The sequence below is a fragment of the Podarcis pityusensis genome (genome assembly GCF_964106645.2).
Source record: "Podarcis pityusensis genome assembly, chromosome: 14".
Classification (NCBI taxonomy): Eukaryota; Metazoa; Chordata; class Lepidosauria; order Squamata; family Lacertidae; genus Podarcis; species Podarcis pityusensis.
The window spans coordinates 40,998,027-41,018,145 of NC_138039.1; the positions used below are offsets into that span (position 1 = coordinate 40,998,027).

The following is a 20,119-nucleotide window of genomic DNA, read 5'->3' on the forward strand; positions in this document are numbered from 1 at the left end:
GCCGGTGCAGAGACTGAGGAGAGAAAGAGAAAGAGAGCGGGATCCAGCAAGTGGAGGCCGAGGCGCGCGCTCGCCCGCTCGCTCGCGAGGAGGCGGAGGCGGAGGGCCTTTTCAAACCCGGCGGGGAAATGGCGGAGAACGACAAGTTCGAGGGGTCGGCGCCGTTGGGAGAAGCCGAAGAGGCGGCCGCCAACGACCACGAGCGGCAGCAGGATGGAGAGGCGGGCGGAGCCGCCAGGCCGGAGAGCGGCGACGGCGCCAATGGCGTCAAAATGTGTGTGTCTGTGAGGGAGAAACGGGGCGGGGCGGCGGGCCAGGCCGGGAGGGGGGCGTGGGCAGCCCGCCCGGACCCGTTACCTGAGCGCGGGGATTCGGGGGGCCGCGCAGGCCTCGCGCCGGGCGGGTTTTGGTTTTTTTGGGGGGGGAGGGGTCCCTGCGCCATGGCGGGGTTGAGGCTTCGGGTTCCCCTCGTTAGTAACCATACCCGGCATTGTTTGGAGAGGGGCCGCTTGATGGGTGTGTTCTGTGTGTGAGTGGGAGGGACAGAGGCTGGCTGGGCTGCCTGCGACTCTGGGATGGAAGAAAGGCAAGGGTAGGCCGTCGTTGTGTTTCTTAAGCAGGAACAGGGATGAGGATGATGATGATGATGGAGCAGTTATTATTAGATTGGCTCAGGGTATAAGCTGCCACATGATGCGATGTTGGCTGCACAAATGAAAGACCATAAAAGGAAAACAAAAGCAACACGGTTGTAGTGATAAAGAATAACTACGAGTCGGATTCGTGAAAGGTGAAGAAATGGATCGAGAAGATTCATGAAGGGCAGAACCTTGTGGGAATGGGGTGTAACCCTGCGCACACTTTACCTTGGATGAAACTCTGTTTTCGCTTTATGGGGCTTAGTTCTGAGTCAACAGGTACAGTGTGTCCTTTGCACTCTTAGTTGGTTTACAGCAAGGAGTCCCTTTGCACCTTTGAGATGGGCAGCTTGTTTTGTGGCAGAGGCCTTTTGTGGACTAGGACCCACGTTTGTTATTCTAGGTTGTCAAGATACACAACAAACAAGGCCAGTGCCCACCAAATGCAAGAGGATACAGTCTGTGACATTGCTATGCAAAGCCGCAACATGTATGCACAAGATAAGCACAGTAACTATTCACAACAAGAGCAATTGGTGTGATGACACCAGTCTATCAGTGTGTGTTCTTGTTACTAGTTGGTGAGTGTTAAAGGCCCTGCTTGAGAACTGCTAGGTCTGTCTGTTCCAAAGCAGGAGAAGTTTTGTTTTAAAAGAAACTTTAATCTCACATTTTCCAGCTTATAAAATTTGAAACCCTTCTCTTCCAAGGTCCTAATATCCCTAGGGTTAAATTAAGAAACCTCTAGTCTGATGGATTATTATAAATAAATAGAATTTGTGGTTTTTGTGTGCATACTTTGTGACCTTTCCATTCTCCTTTGGTGATTATGAAGAGCATGGAGAAAGTGGCCCCACACTCACTGTAGTTGCTCATTGTAATAGATAGGCAATAAATTCCACACAGACAGAAGAGCCTTTTCACATACAGTCATACCTCATGTTACGTTTGCTTTAGGTTGAACATTTTCAGGTTGTGTCCTGCGGCGACCCAGAAGTACCGGAAAGGGTTACTTTCGGGTTTTGCCGCTTGCACATGCGCAGACATACAAAATGATGTCACGCACAAGCACAGAAGTGGCGACCCGCAAACGTGGGTTGAGTTCTGTTCATGTTGCGAACGGGCCTCCGGAACGGATCCCGTTCGCAACCAGAGGTACCACTGTATATAGTTACTGTATGGAATTCACTAAAACAAGATGCATTGGTGGTCCCCTAGCTGCATTCATTGAGGATAAGGTCTACTTAAAGCTGTTGATAGCTGAATAGAACTTCCCAGTATGGCAAATGCTAGATCAGGCATAGGCAAACTCGGCCCTCCAGATGTTTTGGGACTACAACTCCCATCACCCGTAGCCAAAAGGACCAGTGGTCAGGGATGATGGGAATTGTAGTCCCAAAACATCAGGAGGGCCGAGTTTGCCTATGCCTGTACTAGATGGTGGGGAGAAATAGCAATGAAGAGCCTTCATGTGCTGGCCACTTTTGGAAACACAGTTCTAGACTAGATGGACCATTAGTGAGAAGCAGCAGGGGTCTTACTACATTTCTTCTTAGCCAGTCTATAACTGGTTGCTGTAAAGGAATGCTTGGACTTCAGTCAAGTCACCTGTTCGGATTCTCTGTTGAAAAATGAATCAAGTTAAGTTATTTCTTCAATGTTTATAGGTGTCATACTTGCTTTCTTAATAGCAGCAAACTTTTTCCACTTTTAACTTATCCTGGAATGATGTCTTCACAGAATACAGTATACCTTTCCAGGTTTTTAAAGAGCTGCTCATCTGGTCATATAATCTGGCAAGTAAGGGTACTGTAAGGCAGGGAACATTCAGGTCAAATGTTTTTGGTTTTCATCGAATCATCAAATTGGGTTTTGTATATGTCTTTTCATTTATAGTGTATGGTGTGTAGTATTTGAAGATCGCATAAGTGAATAGTAAAACTGTTTAGAATAGAAACTTTATGGCCAGCCTTTTAGTAGCTATGGTATATCTTTTTATTGTCTGAACTTGCGTTTGACAACATTAAAAGTGGCAATACTGGGAGGAAGCCTTTTTTAAAGAAAGATACGCATGTCTTTGTATCATTGCATTATCTCAATTCTTTGTTAATTTTTTAATTGATTGATGTTTTTATGGAAGTAATGAGTATTAGGATCCCAGTGAAATAATTTTTCTATTCCTAGTTCATATTTATTGTTTGACCTGCTCAGTTTTTAATCCATCATATTCAGCATTATTAACATTGCAGAAGTTTAATATAATGAGACCTTTTAGGTTAATATTTTTATTCCATTAAACAATAATGTGAAATTATTAAAAAAACCCAATTTTTATGACAAGCCCTGGGCTCAGTTAATTTGATGGCTGGTGCCATTCTTTTTTCAGCTATCAATGATGGCAGTGGAGTTCGTATTGAAAAGAAGACTATCTAGAGGAATGGCTATATCTCCAGTTTCTGTGGGGAATCCCCTGTGTTTTATTCAGTTATTCTAATAATACCACATGTAATCCTATGAATTTCCTGTGAAATCTGTGAATTGGTCCCTTTCTTGATAATTGATTGATTTGTGATTGATTGATTTGTGAAGCTTTTCCAATTGCACTTTGCTTAGGAATTGATTTTGGTAGGGAAGTTGTAGTTGTACTTGACCTTAAATATTGCCGTTTCAGAATCCCACCCCCCTTATAACATATGTTTAGTGTTCAGCTATCCCACAGTTCACCTTGGTTGGATCACCTAAGAACTTTCAAAGTTGGTCCTAATTGACCATTAGATAACAATTGCAGTTCTTTTAGTCCTAGTGCTTAAATTCCTCTGGATTTTTCCTAGCTTGGTCTGGAACAGACCTGTCCAAATTGTATGGTCCCCTTATCAATCCTTTGTTGTTATTTAGAAATATTCTCCTGTGAGTAGTTGGCCTTTGTGTGGGTTAGAGTGTACAGATTTGTGATTGTGCACTTTCAGGTGGAAAAAGTGTACAAATTGACAGCGTGGATATGGGGCTATGTGATCGCCCTGTTAATATGGATCATTTTCAAAAGATGTTGGAGAAAGTGATTTCCAGGTGTTTTGTACACTGCTCAGGCTGTGTGTGCAATTCAGCCTTGTACATTAGCACCAGAAGTTACAAGCTCACAAACATTTTCACAAGCCTTGTTTTTCCTCCTTAGAGGGACTGGCAGATGGAGCACTCTGTCCCCCCCTTTGCCAGTCCCCTCTACAACTGAAAAGCAGGCTTTATATAAATGTGGTGGGTTGACCCAGGGAGCATAGAGCAGTCCCTGCCTCCACCACTAAACTGCTTGGCTTCCTTGTTAGGCACATATTCTGTACACCTAGCTTGGAAACTGAGCAGCATGGTGATGGAAAGAAGGAGCATTCCTTCACTCCATGCTCATGTCCTGCTTGTGGACTATGAACAGGATGCCACACTAAATGGTCCTTTGGTCTAATGATGTATCAGACATGGATGTATTATTTTGGTTTCTGTACTTGACACACATGAGGGTTTTTGTCCTCCTCCACAGCTAGCATGGAAACAGGAAGCTGCCCAAGGTCGGATATCTTTCTCCATGGAGCCTGCTTCCTTTCTGTGGTGGGTGGGGAGAAGGGCAGTGGGCTGCTGGAGGCAGCTTGAAGTTTTTGTCTCTTCTGGCAGTCTGCTCACTTTTCTAGATGAAATTCATTGCCACCCATGGCAGCCAGTTTAGTGGTCAGAAACATAATAATAATAATAATAATAAATTTTATTTATATCCCGCCCTCCCCAGCCAAAGCCGGGCTCAGGGCGGCTAACAACACTAAAATAGTGCAACATTATAAAAACATCAAAGAATTAATTAAAATCAAAATTGATGGCAACCATAAACTAAAGTATTGTAAAGATTGCCAAAGGAGGGAGTCAGGCTGCGCCCTGACCAAAGGCCTGGTGGAACAGCTCTGTCTTGCAGGCCCTGCGGAAAGATGTCAAGTCCTGGAGGGCCCTTGTCTCTTGTGACAGAGCGTTCCACCAGGTTGGAGCCGCAGCCGAAAAAGCCCTGGCTCTAGTTGAGGCCAGCCTAACCTCTCTGAGGCCTGGGACCTTCAAGATGTTTTTATTTGAAGACCGTAAGTTCCTCTGTGGGGCATACCAGGAGAGGCGGTCCCGTAGATACGAGGGTCCTAGGCCGTATAGGGCTTTGAAGGTTAAAACCAGCACCTTAAACCTGATCCTGTACTCCACCGGGAGCCAGTGCAGCTGGTATAGCACCGGATGAATGTGATCCCGCAGCGAAGACCCCGTAAGGAGTCTCGCTGCGGCATTCTGCACCCGCTGGAGTTTCTGGGTCAGTCTCAGGGGCAGCCCCACGTAGAGCGAGTAACCAGCATAAGTCTTCATTACATTGCCTGGGCACATGCGTAGTACCTAAGCAGAGAATTATCAAACTGGCAAATAAGTGTTGATGCTGACTGATGTTACTAGAAGACCATATATGTTGACAGGGCAATGTAAAAAATATGTTCTTCATACATGTCAGTTTGGGCATCCACAACCTGTACACCAGCAGAGATTTCTGTTGCTGCATTGTATACTAAAGAAAGTTCCTGCTTTGTAAACAAGTGTTGCTCTCTTCAGGCATTCTGATCCTCTTAAGCGTGGCAAAACTGAAATAGTTCCCTTCATAAGAAACCTGAGTAACTTTCGACTGAGTGTGGTGGTCTTATATTGTCTCACTTGTGTATTCTAGCTTGTAGAAGGAACTGCTGGTTTACTCCTACTGGAAATGAAAGTAAAGATATGGTTGAGTGACCTATGTGCAGTTCTAACATTGTCTCTTAGTGAGGGAAAAGTGTAACACTCTGAATACATTAGGACCTAGATGAAAATTATTGCTTTCATTTAATCAGTCTGTCTAGTCATGGAAATTGGACAGAGATGCAAGCCAAAAAGGAGAGAATCATGGGCTTCATGTGATGCTACATGCATCTTTGCATTTGCACATGCAGGTTTATTTGGTTTTTAAATAGCAGCTGCAGGGATCCCCAGTCCAGATTGGGACCATAGCACAGCTGGATGAGGAGTCAACCCTTTCTTTCCTGTGCAGGATCTTGCCAAAATCATTCCTGGGAAGCTGTTTTTGGCATAAATATAATCTTTTTTCATGGGGGCACTTAGTCCCTCCCCCTTCCCACTCATACTGCAGTTCCAATTCTGGATCGACTCCCATGCCTGCTGTTTTAAAACATATGCACACAGGTGTGAAAGTATGACCCTGAATATGTGTCATTTGTCCCTGTGATAGGTGCTACTTTGGGCTTTACATTTTGTCATAAAGTCTTGATAGAATTATATACTTAAAAGCAAACTAATATTCTTATTTTTTTCCTTCCTCACATGCAGGGAAAATGATGAAACGGGAAAGGATGAGAGACCACCTGTGAAATCAAAGTATATTTCAAAGCCTAAGGCAATCCCGTCTCTTGGACACAGGAATAGATTCCATCCTTACACAAAGGAGAAGGGTGCAGGCACTGGAGAAAAGAAGACCCTTAACCGTAACAGAGTATTCATTAGCAACATCCCATATGATATGAAATGGCAGTCTATTAAAGATCTTATGAGAGAGAAAGGTAACTTGCTCCTTGCAGCTGGCTTCTCACAGGAATGAGACAAACTCAGATATCTGGAATACTGTGAAACACACAGTTTTGGTTTGTCCTTTTCAACTTCTGCTTGTTATGTCTACTTTCCCCCTCTCTTTCACTGGAGACATTTGCATTGCAGGATAGTATCAGTAAACAAATGAAGTATCCACAGTCTCCTTCCATTCTTGTATGATAGTAGGTAGCCTAGAGAATATGCATGCCCTCATGAACCTTTAAAGGGACTGCGTTATGTCTAGGTGTAGTTCTGAATATAAGCAAAATTTAGTGTGCTTTTAAAGTATGAATGAAAAGATGTCCTTCAAAAGATGTTTCTGTATTTTTCTTGGTGGAATCTGGCTGTAGAATTCTCTGTCTGCATTGTCACTTCTGCCATGACTTGTCTGTCTGGAGCTCTATATCACGTTTGTTACTACAGTTGTAGTTTTTTTGAATGCCCCAAACTTCTTGCCATGGGCATGTCTGGGGTGGAAGAAATCCCAATTCATGAACTGTCAAAAGTTGGTTTTGAATTAACTGGAAAAACTGATTGCTTCAAAATCATGCAAAGAACATTTGGTTTCTAGGCCTTAAAAATAAATAAATAAAACAAACCTTTAACTGTGCTAGGTGTATCTGTTGTAAGGTGACGTGACTTATATGATTTGGTTTATGCAATGAAACCTTAGAAAGTGTGTGGCTTGCTGTGAAATTTTTTGACTTTTGTAAATTGGTTATTCTATTGAAGGCAACCTCTTTACTATTTGAAGCTATTCAGGTAGAAAGTCACCTTAAAACAGCTGTTGTTAGCAGGATGACAAATGTCACTGAAAGTGTTATTGTTGATGTCCTTAATTGAGAGGTGAAGGGACTATTTGTATATCTGAACTTGTTCACCAACTATATCATACTGGCCAAAATATGATCTGTAGTATGAATTAGGTTAAATATAGTTGTTTTTCTTTAGCTTTTGAGAATGTGGCTGTTGCATATTCCTGAAAATTAGCTAAATTATATAGACCTTGACAGGAGGTATGTTGGTCTGGTTTTGATTGTTGGTGAATAATAGGTGCTTCTTCGTAGAGTTGTGCACAGGGACACAGCAAAGCAAGACATTGGTGTTTAAATGCATTGTCTCTTGGTATTTTCCCTTTGTATGTCTTATGTAGTTGGTGAGGTTACATACGTGGAGCTGTTTAAGGATGCAGAAGGAAAATCAAGGGTAAGTGCCGTGGGCAATCATCTGCTAGAGGTTTAATGTTCCTCAGCAGTTTTACTTTTGTTTAATACTTGTACCAGTAATTGGAAAGTAAGTTTCATTTTTTTTCATTGATGTTATTACAGACTGAGGTTTCTGTATCAGATACAGCTTTGTCAACTTTCATATAAACTGGTGTAGTTGGATGCAAGGGGAAAGATCTTTAATATGTGTCTAAATAAATGGCATTTACCTAATTCATTTAAAACAGCAGCTCTCGTTAGGATTTCTGGTGTGTTCAGATGTGTTTTAAGTTGAGCATTGGAAAAATATCATTGAAATGATAAATTAAGTGTAGCATTCTAATCTGAGGCTTGAGTATAAACATATGTTTTGATGAGCCTAAAAGATTGCAGGACTTCTTCTGGATTATTGAACTTGTCTAGGTCTTTTTAAAAATGGAATGGAAGGAGTTGGTTGTTAGGCAGTGGATTGCCAGCAATGAGGGAGGCAGTTCAGTGCAAAGAATGTTAAAAGCTGCTTTGTGTCTGTCTTCTTAAAAAGGTCAAACGTTCAAACTATAGTAAGTCTGAGCCTGCTGTGTGAACAAGAGAATGCAGGTTTGACTTGAACGTAAGCAATTAAACCTGTTGGGTGTCTGGTTTTTTCCCTTTGAAAATTTTATTTAAATGCTTTTTTTGTTCGGCCTGTGGGAATGTTTCAAAAAATAAAACAAAAATAGACCTAAACTGGTTGCTTTATTTTTATTGAATAGTAGTGCTGAAAAAAAAGCAACCAAACTGCTTCTCCTAAAAACTGAAATATGGAGAAGATACCAGCAGTTGTTAAGTAATATAATTGCTGTCATTTTTCTGGACAACCTGAGTATTGCACTTTAAGATAATCATCCACTTTTGGTTATCCTGCTCAGTTTTTTCCTTTAGTTGGTCATGGGAATTTGTATATCATTTTCACATGCTATTTCTGGTTTGGCTAAAAAAAATGTCAAGAGTTTTAAAAAACTGACCATCTGTGTCTATGTAACTAATGTTAAATAAATAAACTTTGTAATGTATATGCAAGGTGGTAGGAGAAATAACTAGCTTAATGTTGCTCTTCCCACTCCAAAACTACATTCTTCATTCAGCATGTCTATTTTTGTTCAGTTTGTCTGAAATGTTAAAATGCTTCATTGCAACTGCATTTACTAAATCAACTTTATTTTTTCCTTCTTCCATGTTGGCAAATCTTCACATGGCTATAGGGTTGTGGGTAAGTGTTCCTTTGTGTTTTTTCCTTTGTTTTCCCCTAGTTTTTTAATGTATTTTAATAACAATTTTAAAAGTTCATCACACAAACCAAATCAATCATCATTATTTTGTTTCATCCAGTGTTGTTGAATTCAAAGATGAAGAATTTGTAAAGAAGGCACTGGAAACTATGAATAAATATGACCTAAATGGAAGACCATTGAACATAAAAGAGGTATGCTTGTAGTTTTTGCAGCTTTGATGCAGAGTATTGAAAGAGTTTTGGAATTCTTTTAAAATAGCAGAACAAACTGTATAGAGCTATTAAATGCCCTCACAGATACTTCCACATAATAACAACAATCATACTTCATTTCCAAGCAACCAATGATATCAAAAGTGCCAATTTTCTCTCAGAATGACAAATACATTCAATTCCTACTCCTTGTTTCCACTACCTGTAGCTTTTAAATGGATTAGATATGCTGCAGCCTCAGACTGCTTGTCTAGGGAACTGTTGAGGCACTTGTATAATTAAAACTTCAGATAAGACTGCTATACTGACATGAGTTGCTTAGGTTGGGGATCTACATCCTACTGATATTCTTGAGTCTTAAAATATGCATTTTCTCCTACAAGATTAGATCTGTAGTTGGATGAACAATCACCTTTAAGTCTGGGGAATTTGCTGTGTGGCTCTGATGTGTATCATGTTCAGATTGCCTTGCTGTGGGAGCGATAAGGGAGGAATAAAATGTGTCAGCATTTTCATTTGCCTGTATGAGTGTTGCGGTCTGAACCATGATGTCAGAGAGTTATGCTTTCTACGTTTGATATTAACAGAGAGCACCAAGATAATTGAATTTGGTTTTTGAAAGAACATGTTAGGCTGACAGATTTCTACTTGTCCATAGGCTAGGTAACAGCATATGAAGTGGCAGTGCACACTTGTCTCAACCCTCATCTGAAAGGACCACCTCTAGAGGTGAGGGAGCTAGGTCTCCATGCACATGAAGTACTTATTCCTTCTGCCGCCGCTGATAAGGATGCTAACTGCTCTGTTGTGATACTGTGAAATTTCTGAAAGAAAGTACTGTTGCCTGTGATTTGGGATTAACAGATGTATATTCTATTACGAAATTTGTTGTAGGATCCGGATGGTGAGCATGCTCGCAGGGCGTTGCAGCGTGGGAGTGGACCCTACACGGGAGGACATGGTCCAGAAATATCACCTGGCTTGATGAATTTGCCACCTTCTATTATTAATAATCCAAACATTCCTCCCGAGATTATTAGCAATCTGCAGGCTGGCAGGCTTGGGTCCACTATTTTTGTTGCCAATGTAAGTATAAATACATACTGGCTGTGCATTGCTTCATTTTGGAGCAAAACATCAAGTTTACTTAGCACAGCACAAGTGATTTTTCTTAGCCGATAGTATTCATGCCCATTTTAACAGGGTTTTAAACACTGTTGCATCTCATCTGAGGGTGGTTTTGTGTATCTAAAATGCAATATAAAAATTTTCCCCAACTTGGTGCCCTCCAGGTATTTTGGACTACAGCTCGCATCAGCTTCATCAATTTGTAATTCAAAACATCTGGAGGCCACCAGGTTGGAGAAAGCTATTTTAGGACCTCCAACTTAAATTTTTATGCTGCTCTGCAATTTTTAAACCCTTTTTAATAAACCTGTTCTGTGAGCTGAGTATGCATATGAATAGTTTTCTCTCAGAGTAGCCAGTTTTAAAATCAGTACATGGTTTTTTGTTTACTCTTCCCCAACTAGATACTGTTGGATTATGTGCTCAGTGTACTACATTCCTTTTGATAGCTTTTAGCTGAGTTGTTACTTTTCATCAGAACTAAGTTGTTCATCAACATGTTGAAAAAATGAAAGGAAAGAACATGGATGTGACCAAAGATTTATTTGCATCTCTGATAACTAATACTTCAGTTTTGGCAATCTTCCATGTATCTGTCAACAATACAGAAAATATGTGTGTGTGTGTGTGTGTGTGTGTGTATTGCTATGCTTAAGCTATGTGTAGAGTTTGCCCCTGCGCTAAAACAAAAATCCTGTTTTGTAAGACAAAATTGTGTTGGTTTGTTTCATGGAAACTTTCTTTTTAAGCTTGACTTCAAAGTTGGCTGGAAGAAATTAAAGGAAGTGTTCAGCATTGCTGGGACTGTAAAACGTGCAGATATTAAAGAAGACAAAGATGGAAAGAGTCGAGGAATGGGAACAGTGACTTTTGAGCAGCCAATCGAAGCTGTTCAGGCAATATGTATCCTGACAAGAGTTGGGGAGTGACTGGGCCTGATTAAAGGAGTATGTTGTCAAGTGTGGGTTAAATAGGAATGCATTATTTTCTGTCTACATTATATTTGACTTGTATGTTTGTGTGAATATAGGTGAGTTCTTCAACAAAGCAATTGATAACTTTTCTGTTTGTAGTATATTTGATCATGTACATTTTCTCTTGATATACTAACTGTATTACTGCTAGTATATTCAGGAGATTGACTATAACACCATGGTTACATTGGAGTAGGGATAACATAGAATGGGGGGAATGATAATGTTAAGGGGAGAACTTGAAGCCCAAAGTCATCTTCCTCTATTGGAACAAAGTGGCTCATGGCATTAGAGATTCTGAGAATGATGCTTATCACCAATAAAATACAAAATATACCCTATTTTATGGTGGCAGCTGATGCACCCTAGAACTTAAAACCTGAAGAATTTGGCAAGCACAGTTAGACTATATGGAAAATCAGTGCGACTGACTTGTTCAGTCCCTAGACCATTGTTTACTTGCAGAATTATTTCACACTTGTTTTATTGAAAAATACTGGTCTGGCAATAGAGAACTACTTAAACCGTTGTTAATTGTGACTTACAAGCAATGATGTGCTTTAAGGATAATATTTTCCCATTTTGCCATTACTTTTAGGTAACTAATTCTTTAGTAAGTGTTTGTAATTTGAGTTCAACAGTGCTCATATTATTGGGGGAGAGATAGGAGGACCATTAATGACATTCACAAGTGCCCCCCCACCTCTTGATTCTCTATGGTTTTAGCTATATAATTTCCCCTACCCCCCAAAAAACCTGATAGTCTTGTAAAAAAAAAAAGGAGCTAAGGATTCTGCTCGCATCTCACTGTCCCCACTGTATTTGTTTTTTAAAAAAATAATATTTATTACTTTTCCAACAATTTAAACATTACAAAAAAAGAGTAAACAATACAATACAATACAAAAACAATACAAAACACTAACACATTAAACTAACCAAACAGTTTCAATATCTTATCTTTCATTCACTTATTTCAGTGACCTCCTCACACCTCCCTTTTTGTATTCCACTTCTGTTAATTGTTTCAGCAATTCCTTTCCATCTTCCTCTGTTTTCTATCCTATAATTATCTTAACACATTTTAACCTTATTTTTCCCTTTAATTTTCTATTAATCTATTTATACTTAATTCCTTATAACATTTCTACTAAAGCCATATAACTTCATTCCAACATTTTTCTAACATTCATTAATTTTACAGTATTTCTGTAAATAATCTTTAAATTTTTTCCAATCTTCTTCTACCAACTCTTCTCCCTGGTCTCGGATTCTGCCAGTCATTTCCGCCAATTCCATATAGTCCATCAACTTCATCTGCCATTCTTCCCGGGTGGGCAAATCTTGTGTCTTCCAATATTTCGCGATGAGTATTCTTGCTGCTGTAGTTGCATACATAAAAAAAGTTCTATCCTTCTTTGGCACCAATTGGCCGACCGTGCCCAGGAGAAAGGCCTCTGGTTTCTTCAGGAAGGTATATTTAAATACCCTTTTCATTTCATTATAAATCATTTCCCAGAATGTCTTAATCCTTGGGCATGTCCACCAAAGGTACCTTCAGTCTCATTACATTTCCAACATTTATTGTCGGGCAAATGGTAAATTTTTGCAAGCTTGACTGGTGTCATGTACCACCTATAAATCATTTTCATTAAATTTTCTCTTAGGGCATTACATGCCGTGAATTTCATACCTGTGGTCCATAACTGTTCCCAGTCAGCCATCATTATGTTATGTCCAACATTTTGTGCCCATTTAATCATAGCTGATTTCACCATTTCATCCTGAGTGTTCCATTTCAACAGCAAGTTATACATTCTTGACAAATTCTTAATTTTTGGTTCTAACAATTCTGTTTCCAATTTTGATTTTTCCACCTGGAAACCAACTTTTTTGTCCATATTGTATGCCTCCATTATTTGATAATAATGGAGCCAATCTCACACTCTGTTTTTCAGTTTTTCAAAGCTCTGCAATTTTAATCTGTCTGTCCCCACTGTATTTGGATAGTGGGGTGCAAGTTGAATATTTTAGTACAATAGGAGATAAGACAGCTATTCAGAAAAGTACATGAATAGTATATAGTAGGATTGTAATGTTCAGTTGATTTTACAGATTTAAAAAGTGGTCCAGTCTAACTCATATAGCAGATTTTAAAGAAATTATCAAAGCCACAGTCAGTAGTCATAATCTTGGAGGCATTCCAAATCAGAATTCTTCTAAAATGGTGCTTGCTGTAATGAATTCGGACCACTATTTTACATGCATGCATATAAATGCAAATTTAATTGACAAGACCCCTAAGATGAAGCTATTGGATGACAGTCTAGAGTGCGAGTGTGTTTGTAAGATCATCTGTGCAGCTTAACATATTATTGGCGGATGTAAGGTTCCTTGACTTGATGTTCAGCTATGTTCAATGGACAATTTCTGTTTGATCGACCCATGCATGTAAAAATGGTGAGTTGTTCATTTGTTTTGCCCGTGGTAGCTGAGACAAACCACTGCAATGTTCTAAAAGTCTTTGTCTGTTGTTAGGATGACAAATCAATTCCTCACGATGATTTCCGTGTAGCAGACAGCAAAACACCACAGCTACCTCGTGAGTATTCACTCTTTTTTAATGCTGCCTGTTAATATAGACATAGCTACCATTTTGAAGCCTAGTAGAATTGCCCCTGCCTTCAACTGTTTAGAAATACTGAGAACCTTATGGAGTGATCTTTGCTTTCAAAGGTGGTCTTGGAGGAATTGGAATGGGACTTGGACCTGGCGGGCAGCCCATAAGTGCAACCCAACTGAGCATGGGTGGTGGTGGAATGGGAAGTGTGGCTCCTGGAGGTCAGTATGCTTTCCTCTTCTCAGTGTTTTCTTGCCTTGGAGTGAGGGATACATTTCCTGGAGTACCATAGAAGTCTTTAAATGTATTGTGACTCATAGTTAAATTTTAATCGTTTTTTCATTATATGTACCTTTAAAATTGCCTGTTCAGCACCAAGCTTTTCTCGTTTGGTTCTTCCAAAAAAAATTTAAGTTCTTACATCTTATCCTATTTTTAACTGCTGCTTTGATTCCTCACTAGGTTATGATATATTTTGTTGCTATATTGCATTGGTTTTATTGCGAACCTCGCTGGGAGCTGTTCAGCTGAAGGGTAGAGTGGCATAAAGATATACTTAATAGCTCACCTGTAAATCTGTTTATTTGAAGGAATGGGAGTGGATGGTCCAGGCTTTGGAGGAATGAACAGAATGGGCGGAGGTAGGCACGTTCCCCAGTTACTTTGTTCCTATACAAAATTTATGAATTTAGTAAAATGCTCTTTGCTTACGGTTCAGGTGTTGGCGGATTTGGTGGCATGAAAGGGATGGCAAACATGGGAGGATTTGGCGGAGTCAACCGAATGGGAGGTAGGTGACTATTTGCTCGTAAAATGTACAGCTGTTCCGGTGTATCTAGAAGTATTGTAAAACTAAAAAATAAAATCTATTTCTAGGAATGGGCAGTGTGGATGATTTCCGAGGAAATATTGGCAGTGGAATGACTGGTGGCATAGGAACAGGCATGGGGGGCATGGCAACAGGTATGGGAGGTAAATTAACCAGTTTTTTAAATTACTCTGTGTTTGCAGTTGTAGCCCAATCAGTTTAAAGCTACAATCTTTGATTTAAGAGCTTAAGATCAATGATGTGGAAACGGACATTTAGTTTTAAAAAGGCTTCCGTAAAACATAAACTTCAACTATCAGCTGGGAAGCACAGTGTGCGTTCCCACCCCCATTTGAAAACTAGAGTGTGGGAATATTCTCCTGGATGTGTTTATCAAATTTATTTTCATTGGAGTTAATGTATTACAAGCAAACCGGCAAGCAAACTTTCAGCAGGGATGCCTAATTGTTGAGTTTAACCAAAGGCTTCATTTTGCTTGCTTGATTGCAGCATACCACCTTTCTAAAAGGTGATTTAAATCCTCTGAGCGTAATACAAATTAAACAAAAATTAAGAATGTGTTAACTTGATAAAATACCATATTTCATGTTCTTGACCAGAGCTTCTATCAAAAGCTCAAGTTAACTGATGCATAAAAGCCGAAGGTTTTAATTGCTGGAGAGTGGTGCAAGCCCAGGTGTATTTATGGTGGTAATGCCCCTTGATATCCTCATTCTGGGACAAAGTTATTAAGAAAATGATCATAATTAGTGGACACAATATTGTCAACCCCCAAAGTTTTGTCACCTATTTTTGACGACATTAAGTATTTACATTAATCTAAGGAACTGGTAACACTTTGGCTGGTCGCAGCCCAAAGGACCATTTCTTAACAGTGGAAGACAGTTGACCTAAACTCCATCCTAAAAAATAAAGGTTTATAGTGAAAAACTTAATTTAATCCACAAAGTTCATTTATCCAAGGGACAATCAAATCAAACTCACTTTTCTCAGTGTTGTGTAACTTTCTTTTTTACACAAATGAAGACTATTAAAAGAGTCCTCCCTCCCATATTAGACTATGCACACACATTTGGAATAATGAGTAATAAAGAATGAATTTGACAAGAACTTATAATTGGAAATGGACTGAGGTATTCTTATCCAATGATCTCTCATAATGTTGATGTAAATATTCTCTCTCTATTTTCTGTTACTCTTAGTAGCTTCACGCCAGTACCCCCAGTTCTTCCATAAGGGACCCTGGTGACCATGTACAAATAGATTTATTTTGTTTTGTATTTGTTTGTTTTTGTTGAGTACTGTATTTAAAAAAAACAAACCCTGAAGGGCTTATCTGCTACATTTGTGTTCCTGTGCCCAGAGACAATCAAAGTAGATGCGATGTTAAAAACAGGACTTTGCATTTCACATGCAGTTTTTTAAAATTGGAGGAGGCTGCTTCTTAACGGGATTCAAGCAGGCAAGGAGGGGTAATTTAGCTTCTCCACAGCTTTGATCTTGAGGAATTTCTCTCTTTTGAAGCTGAAATTTGGAGGTGGTGGGAAGTCTCTCATTGTTGACAGTGCTTGATGCCATGCTGCTGCCTCCAAAACTACCTTAGCTCCTGGGATCCTTGAGGAGAACATTTGAGGCTGCATTATATTGGCATGCTCCACTGATCCTGTGAGAGGGATCTGCTACAAAAAAATTATAGCGACTCCTAGAGTTCTGAATCTCACATTTGTAGTAATAGGGGAATGGAAATGAGTCTTGCTTCGAACGTATACCCAACATGTACAGTCAAGCTATAATGCATGTTGACTGGGAAAGACTGCCAGAACTATGGAGAACCTCTTCCATTCAGTGTTGACAATACTAAGTTAGATGGATCAACGGTCCATGGAACACAGCTTCCCATGTTCTTATATTTTTAAATGAATTTGTTTGAAATCATTATCTTGAATAAGCGTCTTTCCACTTAGCTGTTTATGGTACCATTCAAAGCGAATCCTTTGTACCCAAAGGTCTGTCTGTAAGCAAACATACGGTATCTGGAATCTAAAAGAAAATACTGTCTACTGTGTTTCCTGCAGAAATGTTCCGTGGAGGAATGGGAGGAAATATTGATAGAGACTTTGGTCGAACAGATATGGCAATGAACCGTGGCTATGGAGACTCTTTTGGAAGGATGGGTATGGCCCTTGGCAAACTTGCATTTTTCATGGAATTGGGTATCAAGCATGTAGCAAGCAAATCATTTTCACAAGTGAACACTATGTTGCTTCATACTCATAATCTCCCTTTTCCCTTCTGCCTGTCCATGAAAGGTACTGTTGTCTTCTTTATGGAGATTGACAGGGTGAAGTGCTTTTCACATTCTACTTTTTGAGATTCAATAGAAGTAGCTTAAAGCAGGAATCCAAATTAATAGCTTGCAGCTGTTAGTTCTCAAATAACCATTCAATTTTAAGAGATACTTGTAGACTTCTTGCTGCATTGTAGCTCTACTGGCCTTACAAATTTACATTCTCTGAAAAAATTCAATGAGAACATTGTAGTGAAGATATTTTTCTCATAGTCTAGTAGCTACCCTTGTTCAGCTTTTGTATGTCCACTGAGCATTACTGCCATCAATAAATTATTTTGTTATGAAAAGGTAGTTTGGTAGAATGATAAATTATTTTGTTATGAAAAGGTAGTTTGGTAGAATTCCCTAGCTTTTAAGTAAAACGGAGATGTATAATGCGACTTTTTTCTGTCCTTGTTTAGGTGGTGCAATGGTTGGTGGTTTTGCAGGAGGAATGGGAGCTTCTAATATGGGCCCAGTAGGATCTGGAATGAGTAGGTTGATCTGCTTCAACCAAATATAAATTCTAACGTATAATAGAAAGGATCTTTGGTTAGTGCTGTGCCTAGATGGATCCAGAAAAATCATTGTCGGTAGTAAGAAAATTGCTCCATTGATTTAAAACTTCCAGTTTTATGTGACTGTAGTTATAACTGAAGTTCATTAAGATGTCTAGTGTTTTCTTAAGATTAAGTTTCTCGAGTGGGTCATTTGTATAAACCCTAGCAGCCTTGTACCTGGTGTTACCCAGGAATTCTAAGAAATCAAAAAATCAGTGCAGTTTTGAAATGTTCGTTCTTCTGTTCTGATTCAAAATGGTGTCCAGTTGTATACAAACACAGACAAAAACTTGCTCCTTCATCTCAGAAACCATGCAGAATTTGGTTATGACATCTTAAGAGGTGTCCAAATGCATAGCTGACAAGCAAATTTCCAAAAAAAAGCAGATAATAGCAAGTATTGGAATCTGATATTAAGTAAAACCTGTAGCAACAGCTACCAGTCACAGAATTTCAGATAGCTGTTTTGACTTACAAGGTGGTTTTACATCTGTCTGTAAAAGGGAGATTTATAGAGTTGTCATGCATGGCTACAAAATAACTGAAAGGTGCATGTTAAGAATACTAACACCTCTGCATTCTAAGTGTGAACATATATCCAGTATATGTGATGGAATATAAGTCTAGGTCTCTTATCTGGTCACATTTAATAAGGGAATAATACACTGACAATTCCATGCTTGTGAGAGCCATTATGCTTATTTTGTGAAAAATCACATTTTGGATCAATAAATTTCTGTAACAGGAGCGTAGGATACTGCTCTTTAACCAAGTCACGTTAGGGATTGAACCTGGGACTTTTTGCATGAAAATACGTAAGCTGCCATTGAGCTATGTTCTTTCTCTGTAATCAGTGTCTATCAAACACACACAATAATTTTTAATATTCTCCAAAACTTGGCATTTTAAAATTCACTTGGATCCTGCTTGCTTATGTAAAAAGCATCTGATATTAACGTGACTGGTAATCACAAAGTGCCTGTTTAAACAAAAAGTATGTGACAGCCATGATCTGATAAGCCCACAGTCACTTTCGCAAACTAGCGTGCACTGATCTACTTTAGGCATATCAGTGCAAACCACCCTTCAGGGTAGCCGTGGCATCCTAAAAGCTGGGAAGGGTAGAATTCAACTTTGTGACAGTGACATCCATGATAAAATATCAAATATTAAAAACTTCCCTAAACAGGGCTGCCTTCAGATGTCTTCTAAAAGTCAGATAGTTGTTTATTTCCTTGACATCTGATGGGAGGGTGTCCCGCAGGGTGGGTGCCACTACCGAGAAGGCCCTCTGCTTGGTTTTCTGCAACCTCACTTCTTGCAGTGAGGGAACTGCTAGAAGGCCGTCGGAGCTGGACCTCAGTGTCCGGGCTGAATGATGGGGGTGTAGACACTCCTTCAGGTATACTGGGCTGAGGCTGTTTAGGGATTTAAAGGTCAGCACCAAAACTTTGAATTGTGCTTGGAAACATACTGGGAGCCAATGTAGGTCTTTCAGGACCGGTGTTATATGGCCTCAACAGCCACTCCAAATCACCTATCTAGCTGCTGCATTCTGGATTAATTGTAGTTTCTGGGTCACTTTCAAAGGTAGCTCCATGTAGAGCGCATTGCAGTGAATGCCCATGGGCTGATACTGCCATAAATCAGTAACGGCTAACTGAAAAATGTAGCTGCCACATCAACATTCCTTTAAACAGACAAACATTAGTAGGGGTTGCATCTACTTTCATAACCCAAATACTGTATGCACCATTTAAAATCTGCAATTATTAAATTCAGTTAGGAAAATGTAGGTCAATGGCACAAAAACAAAAATAAATGTTCGGTCTCTTTATAGTTGGCTGGCTACTACCAGCATAATAAATCATTGTCCATTTGCTTCCTCAGATGAAGATCAAATGAATTTGGTTAAAACAGCCCTCGGCCCTTTAAGTGCTATTTCCTCTGAATATTTTCATGGGATTCCACTGCATGTTAAAGTTAAGTTTAGTGGTTGCACCAGAAACCTAGTTGGCTTTCTTTATAGAAACTCATCTGCATTTCCCCTTGCATCAAACCAGCTTATTTATATATGAATTTGAAACTGTTAACAAGCTTTTGTTTACTGTTGTGCTATAAACATTACTATTGGATTCCTGAATCTCTCTCTGTGTGTGTTTGCAGGTAGTGGAATAAGTGGTATGAACAGTATGACCGGAGGAATGGGCATGGGCATGGGAATGGATCGGATGAACTCCACTTTTGATCGAATGGGGCCAACCATGGGAACTGGCCTGGAGAGAAATATCGATATGGATCGAGGATTTGTGCCTGGCCCAATGGGCAGTGGTGTGAGAGACAGAGTAGGCTCCAAGGGCAACCAGATATTTGTCAGAAATGTAAGCACATAAATTGAACCAATTAGCAGCGTTATTCTCTGGCTTTTTCTCCTTGCGTTACTATATGCTTATCTTCATTTCAGCTTCCTTTTGACTTGACCTGGCAGAAGCTTAAGGAAAAGTTCAGCCAGTGTGGTAAGTATTAGGCACAAATGTTGTTGCCTCTAAGGCAGAGATGATTAGCCGCAACAAAGATGGTAGGGCGAGGCTACCACCTGTGCCAGAGTTGTTGTATATCACCTGCTGCTCAGCATGAATGGAGTGGGTACCTTAAAACAGTGTATGTTTCACGGAAAAAGTTGTCCTTTCATGGAAGCTTGAGCTTCATTACC

General features: G+C 39.7%; 1 protein-coding gene and 1 long non-coding RNA gene across 2 annotated transcripts in view; both read left to right on the forward strand.

Moving 5' to 3' along the window:
* Window positions 1–20,119, forward strand: part of MYEF2 (myelin expression factor 2) — a 23,182-nt gene continuing 3,063 nt past the window's right edge. Inside the window, exons 1-17 of the mRNA XM_080980619.1 lie at window positions 1–274; window positions 6,021–6,250; window positions 7,432–7,484; window positions 8,725–8,732; window positions 8,852–8,945; window positions 9,861–10,052; window positions 10,844–10,997; window positions 13,479–13,528; window positions 13,607–13,670; window positions 13,805–13,909; window positions 14,279–14,329; window positions 14,407–14,478; window positions 14,565–14,660; window positions 16,593–16,691; window positions 17,269–17,340; window positions 19,573–19,787; window positions 19,871–19,922. Of these exons, the coding sequence (XP_080836745.1) occupies window positions 129–274; window positions 6,021–6,250; window positions 7,432–7,484; window positions 8,725–8,732; window positions 8,852–8,945; window positions 9,861–10,052; window positions 10,844–10,997; window positions 13,479–13,528; window positions 13,607–13,670; window positions 13,805–13,909; window positions 14,279–14,329; window positions 14,407–14,478; window positions 14,565–14,660; window positions 16,593–16,691; window positions 17,269–17,340; window positions 19,573–19,787; window positions 19,871–19,922 (1,753 nt within the window). The 5' untranslated portion in view covers window positions 1–128. The remainder of the gene's footprint in view (window positions 275–6,020; window positions 6,251–7,431; window positions 7,485–8,724; window positions 8,733–8,851; window positions 8,946–9,860; window positions 10,053–10,843; window positions 10,998–13,478; window positions 13,529–13,606; window positions 13,671–13,804; window positions 13,910–14,278; window positions 14,330–14,406; window positions 14,479–14,564; window positions 14,661–16,592; window positions 16,692–17,268; window positions 17,341–19,572; window positions 19,788–19,870; window positions 19,923–20,119) is intronic.
* On the forward strand, window positions 523–2,693 carry LOC308462758. Its single transcript, XR_013979319.1, has 2 exons — window positions 523–917; window positions 1,042–2,693. It is a non-coding gene; the product is annotated as an uncharacterized lncRNA (long non-coding RNA).